Below are 17,678 nucleotides of genomic sequence, written 5' to 3'. Positions count from 1 at the left end.
GAGCTGCTCCACCCCCTGGGAATTCACCAAGCATGCCTCCTGGCATGCCCTCTGCCCTCTGGTACAACTTCGTAATGATGGGGTTGCAGTCCTTCTCCCAATTCTTTCTGCTGATGCTCAAATTCTTCTTTCTCAGCAGGCTGGTTCTTATCCAGCCAACTGATTATGTCATTACGTTTGTCAAGGATCTTCTGTTTGTCTTCATCACCAACTTTGCTTTGAAGTTTTTCTTCCTCTATGGTAGCCTTCATGTTAAAAGCATAAGATTCAAGAGAATTCTTGGAAGACAAGTTGTCTCTCTGCTTCTCATCCTCAGCCTTGTATTTCTCAGCCTCCTGGACCACACACTCAATGTCTTCTTTGCTCAGACATCCTTTATCATTGGTGATGGTGATCTTCTCCTTGCCTGTGCTCTTATCCACAGCAAAAACACTGAGGATGTCATTTGCATCAATGTCAAATATTACTTTGATCTGAGTAACACCACTGCATGCTGGGGGAATTCCTGTGAGCTCAAATTTGCCAAGCAGATTGTTGTACTTTGTCATTGCTCTCTTCCCTTCATAAAGCTAAATAAGCACACCAGGCTGGCTGTCTGAATAGGTGGTGAAGGTCATTGTCTGTTTGGTGGGGATGGTGGTATTACATATGATCAGAATGGTCATAACTCCACCAGCAGTTTCAATTCCAAGGGAAAGAGGAGTGACATCCAACAGCAGCAAGTTCTGCATGTTATCAGATTTATCTCCAGACAAAATGGCAGCCTGGACAGCTGCACCATAAGCAACAGCCTCATCAGGATTGATACTCTTTTTGAGTTCCTTGCCATTGAAAAAAGTCTTGCAGAAGCTTCTGGATTTGGGGGATTTGAGTGGAACAACCCACCAAGATGATGTCATAAATCTGTGATTTATCTAGCTTGGCATCTCTTAAGGCCTTTTCCGCAGGGTCCAGTGTGCCATGGAAGAGATTAGCATTCAGCTCTTCAAAACAGGCTCGGGTGATTGATGTATAGAAGTCAATAATACCTTCAAAGAGGGATTCAATCTCAATACTGGCCTGGGTACTGGAAGAGAGGGGTACATTTTACACATTCACAAGCACTGTGAAGACAGCAAACAGACCTCTTGTTCTCACCAATGTCCTTCTTGTGCTTTTGCTTGAACTCAGCAATGAAATGGTTGACCATTAGGCTGTCAAAGCTCTCCCCTCCTAAGTGGTGTGTCCAGCTGTGGACTTGACCTCTAAGATGCCATCTTTGATGGTAAGAATAGAGACATCAATAGTACCACTTCCAAGGTCAACGACCAACACATTTCTCTCGGTACCAAACTTTTTGTCCAAGCCATAAGCAATAGCAGCAGCAGTGGGCTCACTGATGATCTGGAACACACTGAGACCAGCAATGGTTCCAGCATCTTTTGTGACCTGACATTGGGAATCACTGAAACAGACTGGTACTGTGACCATAGCATTTGTGACAGTCTTCCCAAGGTAAGCTTCAGCAATTTCTTTCATCTTGGTCAAGACCACAGAAGATACTTCTGGATAGAAACTTTTGGTCTCCCCTTTGTATTCCACTTGGACCTTAGGCCTGCCTTCATCATTCACCACCATAAAAAGCCAATGCTTCATGTCTGACTATACAACCGCGACATCAAATCTGCAACCAATCAGACGTTTTGCATCAAAAATTGTGTTGGTGGGGTTCACTGCAACTTGATTCTTAGCAGAATCATCAATTAAATATTCTATGTCAGTGAAGGCGACTTAGCTTGGGGTGGTCCTGTTTCCTTGGTCATTAGCAATGATCTTCACTTTCCCATGTTGGAAGACTCCCACACAGGAGTAAGTGGTGCCAAGATCAATGCCAACTGCATCTCCCTTCAACATGGTTGCTGGGGAGTTAGGGGTCATAGCTGACCACCATGAAGAAAGAAGGGCTGCTGCTGTGCTGAGTAGAATATATCATTTCTTTACATAAAACTCCTACCTCAGAAAAATTTTAAAGTATGATAAGTGTTTTCAAGTTCACAATGAGATTCTTAATATTTTAATATATTCTTTTAAGATTTATCCACTTGTATTACATATAAAATAATGTGTTGTTTTCATATGGAAACGTTATCTCTGCCTCTAAGGTCCGTCATAAATTATGCTGGTACAACCTTAAAACAGTGTGATGTGGTGTGATGTGAATTGATGGCATTGGAACATTTTAAATGTCCAGCTTCATTGCAAGGTCTAACTCAGATACTACACCTCTTCCTTGAAGTCTTCATCACTTATCTCCTCCTTGTTTTTACCTTTCTGAAAATTTCCTAAAACAATTTGTTCTCTGTTTTGCTCCCTTCGGTCCCTACTCATAGCATAAAGTACTATGTTCATACCATATCCCAAGTAGAATATAAACTCCCTAAGGGTAGTAGGAAGTATATATTTCCAACTTTGTAACCATATTATTTAGCAAAGTGGCTTTCATAGAATTATAGGATTTAGAGCTAGAAGTGACCTCTGAGGTCATCTACTCCAATAACCTCACTTTATAGATGAGGAATCTGAGGCCTAGAGAAGGTAAAGGACTTTCTCAGGGTAACACAGGTAAAAAATGTTAGGATGAGGATCTGAACTAAGGGCTTCTAACTATGAATCCAGAATCTCACAAAGTAAATGCTTAATATTTGTTCAAGCAAATTAAAAATATATTGAGGCAAGAGGCCAAGTGGTTTATTTGAGTGTACCTGCTGCTACCTAAGAGCAAATTTTTATATTCTTTGGAGAAAAAAAATAACAACTAAGAAGAAAATCTAAAAATCCTAGTCCTGTCTTAACTAATTAGCAGGAAATTAAACAGCCCATATATTTCATTCATTGTAGTGTTAGGTAAAGTGCTATGTAGTGAATGTTTCCACAAGGAATATTCACCCACGTACAGGCCTTTCAAGTACTCACAAGGGAAAATGGTGAGACACCTGGGAGTAGAAGGATCTCTATGTAGAATTACAGTTCCTAAGGTCCCCTATTTCCTCTTCCTCTTCACCTGAGATGTCCACTAAGGCTATTTATTCCTTTCAATGATACTAAAAGCAGAGACAGAAAGCTGCTGAGGAAAAATGGCCACTGCTGGCTATTTGTTGCTACATACAGCCTAATCTAGGAGAAGCAAAGACCAAACTGAATGAGATCCTAGAAAGATTCAGAGGAAAAGGCAAAGAGATGCCTTATCTAGGTACTGCCTAGATCAACTGGAAAACAAAAGCCAACACAGAGTAGGACTGGACTGTCAGCTGCCATCAAACCTCACTAGCTGGTGAATTCAGACCAGGAAATTGATTCCTATCCCTAGCACATTTTCCACTCCTCTCCACTGTTTGTAGAGCTAACCCAGCAAGTTGTTCCCTTCCTTTAACAGTTCCCATAGCCTATATGCTGAAAGGAGTTTTGGGGGAGATAATGGACAGAAGCATCCCAAAACAGCTTGATGATTTTACTTTACTGTATTTTAATAAACCATGTGGCCACAATGTGGATTGCCCATATAATTTCCCAGATACAGTTTAAGGGTGAAGTCATATAGAGATTTCCGTAATTCTCCTAATTCACAGTGATATTTTTATTTTTATACATTTAAATCAATACTGAATCACTTCTGCCACTTCAGCTGAGTAGGATCTGTGAGAGAGAACAGGAGGTAAAGAATTTATATGTGAACATGTTCTAGTCAGCAGGGGGGATATTGTAGCCTCTTCCTTTCTGCCACCACGTAGGAAATGGTAGCTTGAATGCAGTACTGCCTGGTAAACAAGGTAGAACTTACACTCAGTGCTTAGCACAGTATTTGGCACACAGTAAGTGCTTATTAATAAATGCTAGCTGACTGACTCCCTTGCTGGCTAACTAATAAATTATTTTGTGAGGTCCTGGTTTTCTAGATTAATAGAAAGCAGGATCAAGTCAGGTATGAGCTACTAATGTTGCTAATGCAGTACCTCAAGTGACGGAGGTGATATCCCCCAAGTGTACAGGCAGCCAGTACTATTTTCAAACTTACTGTATTTAAACATCTATTGATGTGCTTTGAAATTTTAATTAGATATGGGAATATCAAATGAGAATATTCAAGTATCTTGTTGAGGGAAATTACGCTCCTCATTGCTAGGGCTCCAAGAACAATATAAAAATGTCTTATGTCTCTCCAAACAGTTTTTGCACTAAAAATATTTGAGGGGAAAAGGAAGGAGAAAAACATATATGTAAATATAGAGCTACTTTCAATTGTTTAATTTAATTCAACAAGCATTCATTAAGTTCTTATTATGTGTCAGGCACTTTGCTAGTCACTGGGAAATACAAAGACAAAAATAAGAGTTCCTACCCACAACTAGAGTATATGCATTTTACATCCACCCAAAAGATGTTTATTACCATGATTACACACACTTATTTTCATTTATATTGTAGTGAAACCCCACTAACCAGAAAATAAGGAATAAAAGGCCTGTATGAATTTATTAGAATCTCAAATTGTAGAATATCTTAAAATAAACAAATTTTTGTTACTTTCAAATATTCTGTTATAAATAATGAATATCAAATTAATTTTTAAATTTAATTTTTAAAATCATAACTCAAAATAGGGAGAGACTGAAGATTAGAGAAGGGAGGATCACATTGTAGGGGCAATCTATGGAGAAGTCAAGTAAGTATGAAATCAAAGGTAATGTTAGTTGGTCTAGGCAAGGGCAGACACTAGACTGAAGGAGGAGATAGTGTGGGGTGGGGGGCGGGTATCAAGGAATGTGAGAAAAGGAAAAGGAGAAAAGAAAACACTCTAAAGGAATGGCCTTAATTTTTTTGGTGATGTATAAGGCAAAGTCTTCACCCAAGCAGATAGGAACAAAAGAGTGCCATGGCAGACTTGAATAGAAAAGAAAAAGTTGGAATAACCACTGTGGTTCAATATATCATGGATACTATATAGAAAAAAAATTATTTTTAAATATGGAAGGACTTTGACAACAAAAGTACTATAAAATTTCAAGTAATTATTATTTGAGCATTATAAAGACTAAGAAATTCTAGCATTTTCTTTTGATACAGAATGATTTATTTAAATTATATGTAACCATCTTATTTCCAGATTCAGTTAATCAAGTTCAGTACCTTTTACTCTCCCTTTCTTTACTAAAATGATGCAAACAACTAATTTTACTTGTTAAAGGACAGTATCAGTGACATAGATAATCCCCAAATAATCTATACTATATTCTAGAATTAATTTTAATATTTGAGGTTACATCTAACTCCTTAATTAATTTTTCCTCTCAGATATACTTTAGGCACTGAGGTGACCCTAGATTTTGGTATATGTAATCAATCTAGAAAGGCTTAAGATATGGGCCTCGCAACAAACCATACCAAAAAACAGCCTAAATTCAAAGAGTTCATTATTGAAAGGTTGGCCACAAGGTAATAACATTTTTCAGTCATAACCATTTACTAAAACTACCTACCAAGGCAAAAAAAGACACTTATCAAAGGGAAAAAGTACCCACACTGATAAATACATGGATCCTTGAAATTTAATGTTAAAATCAGTTCACATTTCTTAAACACAGACCAAATGATGAAAGAAGAAAATCATATAGAAGTGCACTAAGTAACAAAGGAGGTCATTTTGATCTTTTAAAAGTGACACAGAAAATCCACAGATAAATAACAAAACTGTTTCCTCACTTTATAAAATTATTTTTTCAAGTTCCTATTATAAATACAAATAAATAATTATATGGAACTGAACTCCAAATAAAAAGGAAGCATCATAGAATTCAAAACTCTTAGAGTTGAAAGGGACTTATTTATCTAGTCCCACCCAAAACTGAACAAGAATCTCTTCTACAACATATCCAATCAATTTCATCCTTGGTAAAATGTTTTCTAAACTATTTACACTTTTATTTAAAATAACAACATACATTTTAACAAAATAATAGAAACAACTATTTGTTCTTTGTCCCCTTCCAATCTCTTTTCCATCTTTGTACTTATAAAATTATGCTTTTTAGTTTAGGACAGATATTTCAGAGGACTATGATACTGCCAGTGTAGGCATTAACTAACTAATTCATCTTAATTTACTAATACAATAAAATAGGTCATGAATTTTTAATGAGAAATATACTCATCAGTAAAGTACTTACCAAAACAGAATAAATGTGCAAACACCTATAAACAGGTGAAAAATCAACAAGATCCTGTACATTTAATACCTGAAAAAGGAAAGACATTTTAAAATATTACAAAATACTATATTATAAGACTTAATCAAAAGAATTCCTCCTTAGGTTGGTTCAATATTAGGAAAACTATCAATATAACTGACCATATCAATAACAAAACCAACAGAAATCATATTATCTCAACACAGATACTGAAAAAAGTTTTGACAAAACACAGCACCCATTCCTATTACAAACATTAAAGAGCATAAGAATAAAGGGAGCATTCCTTAAAATGATCAACAATCTCTATCAAAAACCATCACCAAGTATTATCTGTAATAGGGATAGGCATGAACCATTGCAATAAGATCAGTGTTGAAGCAAGGATGTCCATTATCACCACTATTATTCATTATAGTATTAGCAATGTTAGCTATAGCAATAAGAGAAGAAAAAGAAACTCAAAGAATTAGAAAAGGAAATGAGGAAACAAAACTATCACTATATGCAAATGATATAGTGTATACTTAGAGAACGCTAGAGCATCAACTAAAAATTTACTTGCAATAATTAATCTTTAGGGGGCAGCCAGGTAGCACAGCGAGTAAAGAGCACCAGCTCCAGTGTTGAGAAGACCTGGAGATCGAATCCCGGGCTCAGACACTTAGCACCCACCCAGAAACACCTGGCCGTGTAACCTTGAGCAAGTTACTTAACCCCAATTGCTTAGGGGCGGCCAGGTGGCTCAGCGAGTAAGAGCGCCGGCTCCAGTGTTGGGATGACCTGGAGATCGAATCCCGGTCTCAGATGCTCAGCACCACACCCAGAAATAACTGGCCGTGTAACCTTGTGCAAGTTGCTTAACCCTGATTTCTTAAAAAATAAATAAATGAAATATAAATAATTAATCTTTAGCAAAGTTGTAGGATATAAGATAAACCCACATAAACCATCCACATTTCTTTACATGACCAATAAATCCCAGTAGCAAGAGATAGAGAAATTCCATCTGAAATAACTGTAAACAATATAAAATACTTAGAAGTATGCCTGCCAAGGCAAAGCCAGGAACTATATGAACACAATTATAAAACACTTTTCATAAAAATAAAGTCATATCTAAACAACTGGAAAAATACCAGTTGCTCATGGGTAGGCCAAGTCAAATAATAAAAATGACAATTTTACCTAAAATTTAATTTACCTATTTAACTATTTTTACCTAATTTACCTATTCAGTGCCATACCAATCAAACTACCAAAAAAATACTGTAGAGAGCTAGAAAAAACAACAATGAAATTCATTTGTAAGAACCAAAAGTCAAAAAATATCAAGGGAATTAATGGAGAAAAAAACACAAAGGAAGACAGTCTAGCAATACCAGATCTCAAACTATATTATAAAGCAGTAATCTTCAAAACCATCTGGTACTCGTTAAGAAATAGAGTGGTATGGGGCAGCTACGTGGTGCAGTAAATAGAGTTCCAGCCCTGGAGTCAGGAGTTCAAATCTGAACTCAGACACTTAACACAAAAACTAGCCATGTGACCTTGGGCAAGTCACTTAACCCCAACTGCCCTACCTTCCCCCCCTCCAAAAAAAATAAAAAGAAATAGAGTGGTGGATCAGTGGAACAGATTAGGGACACAGTAGTCAATGACCTTAGCAACCTAGTGTTTGATAAACCCAAAGACCCCTGGTTTAGGGATAAGAACTCAATATTTGACAAAAACTGCTGGGAAAACTAGAAAACAATAGGACTCAAACAAGATATAGACCAACATTTCATGCTGTATATACTAAGATAAGGTCAAAATGGGTGCATGACTTAGACATAAAGACATAAGCAAACTAGGAAAGCAAGAAATAGCCTACTTCAGAACAAAGGGGAGGAGAAAAATTGAACAAACAAGAGATAAAGAGCATTACAAAATGTAAAATATATTATTTTGACTATATTAAATTTAAAAGGCTTTTGTACAAACAAAACCAATGTAACCAAGATTAGAAGGAAAGCAGAAAATGGGAAACAATTTTTACAGCAAGTTTCTTTGACAAAGGTCTCATTTCTCAACTATATAGAGAACTGAGTCAAATTTATAAGAATACAAGCCATTCCCCAATTGATAAATGGTCAAAGGATATGAACAGGAAGTTTTCAGATGAAGAAATCAAAGCTATATATAGATATACGATGAAGTGCTCTAAATCACTTTTGATTAGAGAAATGCAAAGTAAACAACTCTGAGTTATCATCTCACACCTATCATATTGGCTAACGTGAGAAAAATTGAAAATGATAAATGTTGGGGAGGATGTGCAAAAATGTGGACACTGATACACTGCTTGTGGAGTTGTGAACTGATCCACCATTCTGGAGGGTAATTTGGAACTGTGCCCAAAAGGCAACCAAACTATATATAACCTTTGATCCTGCAATACCACTACTAGGTCTGTATCTAAAAAAGATCATAAATAAGGGAAAAGGACCTGCATGTACAAAAATAAAACTGAACAAGTTGTGGTATATGAATGTAATGGAATGCTGCTGTACAATAAGAAGTGATGAACAGACAGATTTCAGAAAATCTTGAAAAGACATGTTCAAACTGATGCAAAGTGAAATGAGCAGAACCAAGATAACATTATACATGGTATCAGCAATACTGTGTGATGATCAACTATGAACAACTCAGCTCTTCGCAACATAATGATCCAAGACAAGTACGAAGGATTGACAAAGGAAAATGCTATCCATATCCTGATAAAAAAAAAAAAACTGATGGATTCTGAATGCAGATCGAAGAACATTTTTTTTCCACTTTATTCTTTCTTGTGTTTTTTTTTTAATGTTACCTTCTTTAACAACCGTGACTAATGTGGATTTTTTTTACATGATAGCACATGTATAGACTATGTTGAACTGCTACCATTTTCAGAAGAGGGGAAGAATGCAAAAAATTTGGAACTCAAAATCTTGTAAAAATGATGCTAAAAAATTTCTTGACATGTAACTGCAAAAAAATAAATAAAATGGGGGATAAAAAGAATCCCTGATAAATTTTATGAGTTTCCCAATCAACTTGATGAAATTACAAGGAATGAGTTTTTGTTTGCTATAATAAGCAAATCCTAAAAAGATTAATGAAGTTTTAAACAGACATTATGGGAGTCATGATCATCAAATATTTTACATCATGTAGGATACCCTCCTCCTTTACCTATACATAATGTAATCATACCTTGCTTATTTATTTATTATTTTGTTTAATTCACTGGCTTGATCTTAAATGTTCACTGTCCCCTTCATTTTATATTACAAGGATATATTTATATATAAAAATATGTATTTAACTTAGTTCAGCTCCTATACAAACATCATATATACAAAGGTGTTTATTACTTTGGATAATGGTGATACAGAGTATATATAGTTGGCCATAGACACAATTCTTGCTCTTAAGAAGCTTTTAATCAAATGGGAGACATCAAAAATAAACTGGGGTACTTTAAATGGGAAATATATACATACACACATATATAAAATGTAAATATATTATGTAAATATATCTGTATTTTATTGTTGTTCAGCCATGTCCAACTCTTCATGACCCCATTTGGAGTTTTCTTGGCAAAGACACTGGAAGACATTTCCTTCTCCAGCTCATTTTACAAATGAGAAAACTGAGGCAAACAAGGTTAAGTGATTTTCCCAGGTCACAGAGCTAGTTAAGTTATCTGAGGCCAGATATGAACTCAGGAAGATGAGTCTTCCTGACTCTAAGCCTGGACCCTCTCCACTGTGCCACCCATTTGCCCTATATCTGTATTTACTAGATTATAAATTTGTTGAGGAAAGAAATCCAATCACATATCTCTGTGTTTCCCCAAGCATGAAGTTTAGTGCAGTTACTGTACATAGCAAGTACTTAATAGTAATTGACATTTGTTAAGGGGTTTTATGATTTAGAAAGTGATTTACACAATTTAGCTCATTTAACATAAAAACAAACTTGTGAGATTGATAGAACAAATATTATTATACTCAGTCACTGAAGAGGAAACACACTCTTCCTAAGCTCAAGTAAGTTGGTTCAAGGTTATACAAATGATAACATATGGTGGTAAAGTTACTACTCAAACCCATGAAGATCTCTGTCTAGAAATTCAATGTTCCTTCTACATCATGTTTTCTCAATAAATGTTGGAAAAAATGCAGGGAGATAGTACAAACGAGAATTAAATAACAGAATTAGATAATAAGTACTATAATATTAAACAGAATGTGAAAAGGATGATATTATTGTTGTTGGTAAGTTGTTTTTGGTCATGTACAACTCTCCATAACCGGATTTAGTGTTTTCCTGACAAAGATACTGAAAAGGTTTGCCATTTCCTTCTCCAGTTCATTTTACAGATAAGGAAACTAAGGCAAAAAGGGTTAAATGACCTGCCCACAATCACAGAGCTACTAATTGTCTGAGACCAGATTTGAACCCAGGAAAATGAGTCTTTCTGACTCCAAGGCCAGTACTCTCTCCACTGTGCCACCTAGTTGCCCAAAAGAGATGACAGAGTACCTTAAAGTTCAAAGATGATAATACATAATATATTTATTAAATAATGAGGTACTGAAAGAACATAGTAAAATTAGTGTGCTTACTCAATCATTCTGGCTACTATTTATAAGAAGCAGCATAGTGTAGGTTGGAGTGTTAGGCTTGAAGTCAGAGATCTGAGTTTGAATCACATGACCAATACTCAGTAGCTATGTGACCATGGTTAAGTCATATAACATCCCTGAGTCTCAATTTTTTCACCTATAAAATTAAGACAATAGTACCTGTAATAGTTACCCCCATAAGGCTAAACTACTATACAAATCTTAATTTTAAAAGCCTATAGGGCAAACTGTGAATGGCATGTTGAAAGCAGTAGTAAACAGGAATTAATTTAAGTTTGGAAACAAGTTAGCCAGGACCTGAGTAGGTCTTTAACAGAAGCATGGAAAAGGAAGGTGGATCAAAAATCACCCATTAGCAATGAGATCCTACTAACACTGAAAGAGATACAAAACAAGATGGAAGATTTCAGAAACAATCAAGAGTTCTCTTTTGCCATGCTAATTTTAAAGTAGCAATAGTACCTCTAAGAGCAGAGTTCACTGGAGCTACTGAACTGAAACAAGTATCAGGAGTAGAATGGCAAATTATTGATGAACTCACATATCAAAACCATTTAATTCATAGTAGTTTGAAGGAAACTTGAATAGGACCCACTATATTCAAACTAGAAGTAAATTAAATTGATACTATCAAGTTGTAAGGCATTCAGGATAATCTGCAGGACACCCACTTGCATGTGCATATTGGATAATCTCCCCTTTCCTCCTCTCCCATTCTGCCCTCCTTTTCTTCTTCCCCTAGACACATCCAAGTATAAGACTGAGGTATCACATTGTCTCAACAGTGGTAAAGAAGACAGTAATCATGTACTTCCATTGTTCCTTTTTATCAATCAAAAATATCTGAGTGCCGACATGTCTGGGAATTCTGTGGGAATTTTGAATAAAAATGTGTAAAATATAATTATCTGCCCTCAAGGAATTTATAATCCAGTTAGGAAGACTAAACTAAGACACAAGAAATTATTTTTAAACCAATTAAATACAAAATTATGTGATGACAAAATACATCATTATGTATAATCTATATTATTATAGATATATGTCATAATATATCTATATTATCTATATAGTATGCACAGAATACAGTATAATATATACATGATACAGTATATACACATAGCATATATAGAGTACATATGCATAATTTTATATATAAATTATATGCATACATATACATATATAATTATGTCATGATAACAATGAACTTCAAAAAAAGAGAGATTAGAGTAGGCTGCAGAAGTCAGAAAATACCAATTTCATGTAGAAGATAGGACTTGATCAATCCCTTGAAGGATAGATGAGATAAATGAACAGCATGAACAAAGATGTGGATATAAGAATGGGCATGATATGTACAAAAGTATTTATAGCAGATCTTTATGTGGTGGCAAAAAATTGGAAATTGAGGGGATGCCCATCAATTTGGGAATGGCTGAACAAGTCGTGGTATATGAATATAATGGAATACTATTGTTCCATAAGAAATGATAAGCAGGTAAATTTCAGGAAAAACTTATATGAACTGATGCTGAGGGAAGTGAGCAGAACCAGGAGAACATTGTACACAGTAACAGTAACACTGTGCAAAGACTAACTTTGATAGACTTAGCTCTTCTCAGCAACACAAGGATCTAAACTCATGATGGAAAATGTTATCCACATCCAGAGAAAGAACTATGGAGTCTGAATGCAGAGTGAAGCAGACTATTTGATCTCTTTTTTGTTTTGTTTCTTCTTTCTCGTGGTTCCTCCCAATGGTTCTAATTCTTCTTTACAACATGACTAATGTGAAAATATGCTTAATATGAATGTATATGTAGAGCCTTTATCAGATTGCACACTGTCTTGGGGAGGGGGCAAAAGAGGGAGGGAGAGAAAATTTAAAACTCAAAATCTTAGGGAAGTGAATGTTGAAAACTAAAAATTAATTAATTTTAAAAAGGAAAAAAAAAGAATGGGCATGATATAAGCAAATGAAAGATTTCATGTAGAGTGAGAAGAATGATCAGGCTGCAGTGGAAAGCAGGTATTAGCACACAGTGAGAAATAAAATTGGATATTGAGAGTAGGGCCAAATTATTTACAGTCTTCCACTGAAGAAAAAAAAAATAGATTTGATGTAGTAGGCAAGAGGAAACCATCACAGATTTCTGAAAAGAAGACTGACAATCCTGCTCATATGCAAAAAGGTACTTAACTGCAGATGTGAGAAAAAGGAAACATATTCACCTCCTCCTCATTCTCATCTTCTTCCTCAAATGTATATGTTGATGTTACTTCATTTCTTTCTTCTGGAATTTTGCCACTAGTCATATACATGTTTCTGCCTATATTTATATTATTTTGCTTCTGTAGCGCAACATAAAAGATTTTCTGTTGCTGAGCCTATTTCAGAAAAAGAAAAATTCATGTTAAAATGTAGGCATTTCAAGTTTTACTAATGGTCTAAATACTTGCAAGTATGTGAGTAAATATTCTATCTAATAATGATAATGATAACTATCATTTATATAGTGCTTACTATATGCCAGACACCATGCTAAGCACTGTACAATTATCTCATTCGATCCTCACATCAACCCTGGGAGGTAGGTGCTAGTGTTAGCCTCATTTTACATATAAGGAAACTAAGGCAAACAGGGGTAAAGTGATTTCCTCAGGGTCACACAGCAAATAAGTGTCTGAGTCTGGAGTTGAACTCAGATCTTCCTGACTCCAGACCCAGTTCTCTTATCCACTGTACCACCTATAAATAGCTGTCTCTATTTATAGCTTACATAAAGAACCAAGGGCTTTGGTTGTTCAATCCAACAGAAGGTGTATTGATAACAGTTCCTGTACTAGCCCCAAGGGATGAATTTTGAGGAAGATAGTTGCCCTCCCTGACAACTTTAAAGATCAGGTATATCCCTACTTCTCTTAGTAGCCACATATGGCTCAGCAAATCATAAAATGATCCTGGTGTTTTTTAATTAATTTATATTTTCTGCTTCTATCAATTCCAAGTTAAAGGGTCATTACCATGTAATATAAAGAGTATTGGGTTTGGAATCAAAAGGCTTCAATCTGAATCCTGGCTTTAACCACCATCTTTGTAACTTTGGAAAAGTTGCTTCATTTGTCTGATTCTCAGTTTCCACATCTTTAAAAGAGGGATAATAGGGGCAGCCAGGTGGCGCAGTGAGTAAGAGCGCCAGCCCCAAAGTTGGGAGACTTGGGATCAGTTCTGGCCTCAGATACTTAACACCCACCCAGAAACACCTGGCCATGTAACCTTAAGCAAGTTACTTAACCCTAATTGCTTAGGGGAGGCCAGGTGGAGCAGTGAGTAAGAGCGTCAGCCCCAGCGTCAGGAGACCTAGGATTGGTTCCGACCTCAGATACTCGGCACCCACACAAAAATAACTGGCCGTGTAACCTTGAGCAAGTTACTCAACCCCAACTGCTTAAAAAAAAAGGGGAGGGGGATAATAAGAGTTGTTGTAAAGAACAGATGAGATAATATATATGAAATGCTTTGTAACTGCAAAAAGTACTATATGAAAGTAAGTTATCATTAATAAGTTTCAAAAGTTTAATACTCTCTTATGAAATAATACTTCCTTTTATTTGTGTTAAACATTTAAGTTCCAACAAGAATTTCATCTTACTATTCCAGGATTCAGCAAACAAGGTCATGTTTATTTAATCTATACCACTTATGATCTTATAGATTTTGATCACATCTTCCAACCATCTCCACCTTTTCCATCTTAATTTTTCAAGTATGTCCTCTTATAGGAGTACCCCCCACACACATTTCTTATCACTCATTCATTTAATAAATGTTATTGGAGCACACAGTTGCCCCATTCTAGAGCATATACTAGCATGTGACTGAGACAAGTCACAACTCTACTACTGTAACTAAATTAAATTTCATGTAGAACATAAATAATATTTGTATTCATTAAGTAATAAATATCCCTATGCCCAAATCCTTCATTATCTATAGTAAAAATTAATTATACACTTGACCTACATGAGGTACTCTGGATTTCTTATTTGATCAGAAATAGGAAAAAAAACATACTGAAAAGACTGTAATATAAGAAATACAGCAATGGAAAAGAAGTACTCCCTAATAGGACCCTGTACAGTAGCAACAAGAAAAGGCCCTGAAATCCAACAATAGAATAGGAGATCCTTAGATTTTTTTTAAAAAAAGTGGCTCCTTCAACTCTCATTTTATCAGAGAAAATATCTTCTCTAAGTTTCTGGAGTCCTAAACAATAGAAATTGAAGAAGGTAATCTCAAAACAGGTTTTGAGATGAGGTTCAAAATTGGGATTTGTAAAAGCATTCAGTCTATTCTATAGCCACAGATAAAAGAACCTCTGAACTCTCAACATCCCACCCCCTGATCTTACATATTTGTGATACTATCTCAATAAGAATCAAAAGTTCTGAGCATAGCTCTCCTGGTAGAGCTTCCATTGAATGAAGTCTCTTAAACTTTGATTTCCTTGGATCTCTTCACTGTGCCCTTTGTTTCTTCCACAGCTACATTCTTAGACCTCAGGGCTGTCAATTCAGAGTCTTCTAACATACTGGCCTCTGCCTAGAACCATTCTCATTTTTAGTTCACCCACAAATACCCGCAAATACCCACACCCCTAGCTTAATGAGAGGAAACACACTGTGCTAGGCTCAGAATTCAGAAAAGAAAAGCTTCACTTAGAGAACAGTAAACTTTTGGGAACTTCTTCTTTTGCCTTAAGTTGTTCTTTCCTAGTCTCATCTACTCTATAGACATCAAAGATAATGTGTCAATAAAATACTAATTATTCATATTATATAAAAGTTTTGAAATAATATTTGCCATCATCTACCCAAAATAAAAATAAAGGATTAACTGTAACTGAAGAAACATCACATTTAAATTATGGCTATTTATTAAGTATACCAATAAATTGTTAATTTTTATTGTTTTCTTAAAATAGTGATATCTAGTAAAGAATTTGGAAAATTAACCTCTTCCAATGAAGTCATTAAACAAACATACATCCTTATAGGATTCTAGTAAGAAAAACTCTTTGCAAAGTACTATACAAATGTGAATAACCATTATTATTCACAGAGGGGAAAATAAAAGAGAGAATAATTTAAGAAACTGATCTATAAACAATACACATTCCTAAAAAGTAATAATAGCAAAATTTTTATTTTTAAGCCTTTTTCCACTAACATACTCTAAAATTAAAATTATCCCCCCCAAAAATGTTCAAATATATTCTTCTTTGCTAAAAATTTCTACCTGAGAATCTAACACCAGGAAGTGATAGGCTCCAGATACTCTAACAATAGCATCATGCTTCCTGTTGCTCACCAACAGTTCACTTTTGAGAATTTTAAACTGTGCTATCTCAAAAATTTAAAAATCAAGCTTCTACAGGACAGGATTCCAGCTCTTATTTCCATTTGATCCCACATCTGAATAAATTACTAAGACATGAGGCAAAATTTTCTAATTGTAAGAATTCAGTTTACATAACTGATTTTATATATATATATATATATATATATATATATATATATATATATAACTGATTAAGAATGTAACTAATTAAATAAAATTTTAAAAGAAGAGTATAGGGGTAAAAAGAAAATTAGATTTGGAGTCAGAAATACCTGGTTCATGGGGTGGCTAGGTGGCACAGTGAGTAAAAGCACCGGCCCCAGAGTCAGGAGGACCTGAGTTCAGTTCCGGCCTCGGACACTTAACACCACACAAAAGAACTAGCCATGTATCCTTGGGCAAGTTACTTAACCCCAACTGCCCTCAAAAAAAAAAAAAAAGAAATACCTGGTTCAAGGCCTATCTCTGATGCATATTTTATTAGCTGTGTGACTCAAGCAACTCTTTAAGCTATAATTTAAGAAGAAATTGACAATCTACATCAATAGAGGGAAGGTTCATATCAGGGAACTCCCTACATGGATGAAGTCACAGGTCCAGACTAAATAAATGCAAAGAAAATAGAAATTTTATTATATTGATTTTCACTTATGTTAAACAGTCAACTTTCAAGTATCTATCTATGTATTAAATGTGATACGTTATTGACAAGTACCTGAACCAGCTGGTCCTATTTCATCAAAGGAAACTCAAATGATCCTCAAAGGTATATGAACAACTCTATGCTAACCTTTGTCTACATGGGTTTATTTTAAGGGTAGCTATTAATTCCTAATACTTCAATGATATGTACAACAATGAAGTCCTTCAAAAAGCAACATAGGATTGTATATATTTTAAGTCTTTCCTTTCTTCTCCTTGACAAGGACAATTCCTCTATTTGTACCCCTGACTCCATCCCCCCTCCCTTATCTTCTCAAGGAGACTGTAAATCATTTCTTTTCCTCTAGCCTTCAATCTCTATTTATAGGTTCCTTCCCTGCAGTCTTCAAATATGTTCAATAATTCTCTCATACATAAAAACATCACTAGAACCAACCATTTTCCCCTATTTTACTTCTTTCCTCCCTTTCTCAGCCAAACTTCTAGAAAAAGCTAACTGCATAGTCACTGCTTCCATTTCCCTTCCTCTTACTCATTCCTCAGTCCTCTACAACCTAGCTTCCAACCTCATTATTCAACTGAAACTGCTCTCTCCAAAGTTACCAAGGCATTGTTAATTGCCAAATCTGATTTCTTTTCTTAGCCCTCATTATTCTTGACCTCTTTGATGCATTTGACAAAATTATAAGTTCTGACTTGGGCCCTCTG

At 35.3% G+C, this 17,678-nt stretch overlaps 1 protein-coding gene across 6 annotated transcripts in view; it reads right to left on the bottom strand.

The window, feature by feature from the left end:
* The window catches only part of EXOC6 (exocyst complex component 6), a 237,637-nt gene that overhangs the window by 141,387 nt on the left and 78,572 nt on the right, over positions 1–17,678 (bottom strand). For all 6 annotated transcript variants that reach the window (XM_069099242.1, XM_069099243.1, XM_069099246.1 and 3 more), the window contains exons 7-8: positions 13,139–13,294; positions 6,201–6,269 (exon numbers count right to left, since the gene is read on the bottom strand). In XM_069099242.1, the coding sequence (XP_068955343.1) occupies positions 6,201–6,269; positions 13,139–13,294 (225 nt within the window). The remainder of the gene's footprint in view (positions 1–6,200; positions 6,270–13,138; positions 13,295–17,678) is intronic.

The sequence above is a fragment of the Petaurus breviceps genome, unplaced genomic scaffold, assembly GCF_028583685.1.
Source record: "Petaurus breviceps papuanus isolate PSGF00001 unplaced genomic scaffold, PetGlider_PUasm1.0 37, whole genome shotgun sequence".
NCBI lineage: Eukaryota > Metazoa > Chordata > Mammalia > Diprotodontia > Petauridae > Petaurus > Petaurus breviceps.
This window is presented reverse-complemented; position numbering and strand designations above follow the sequence as displayed.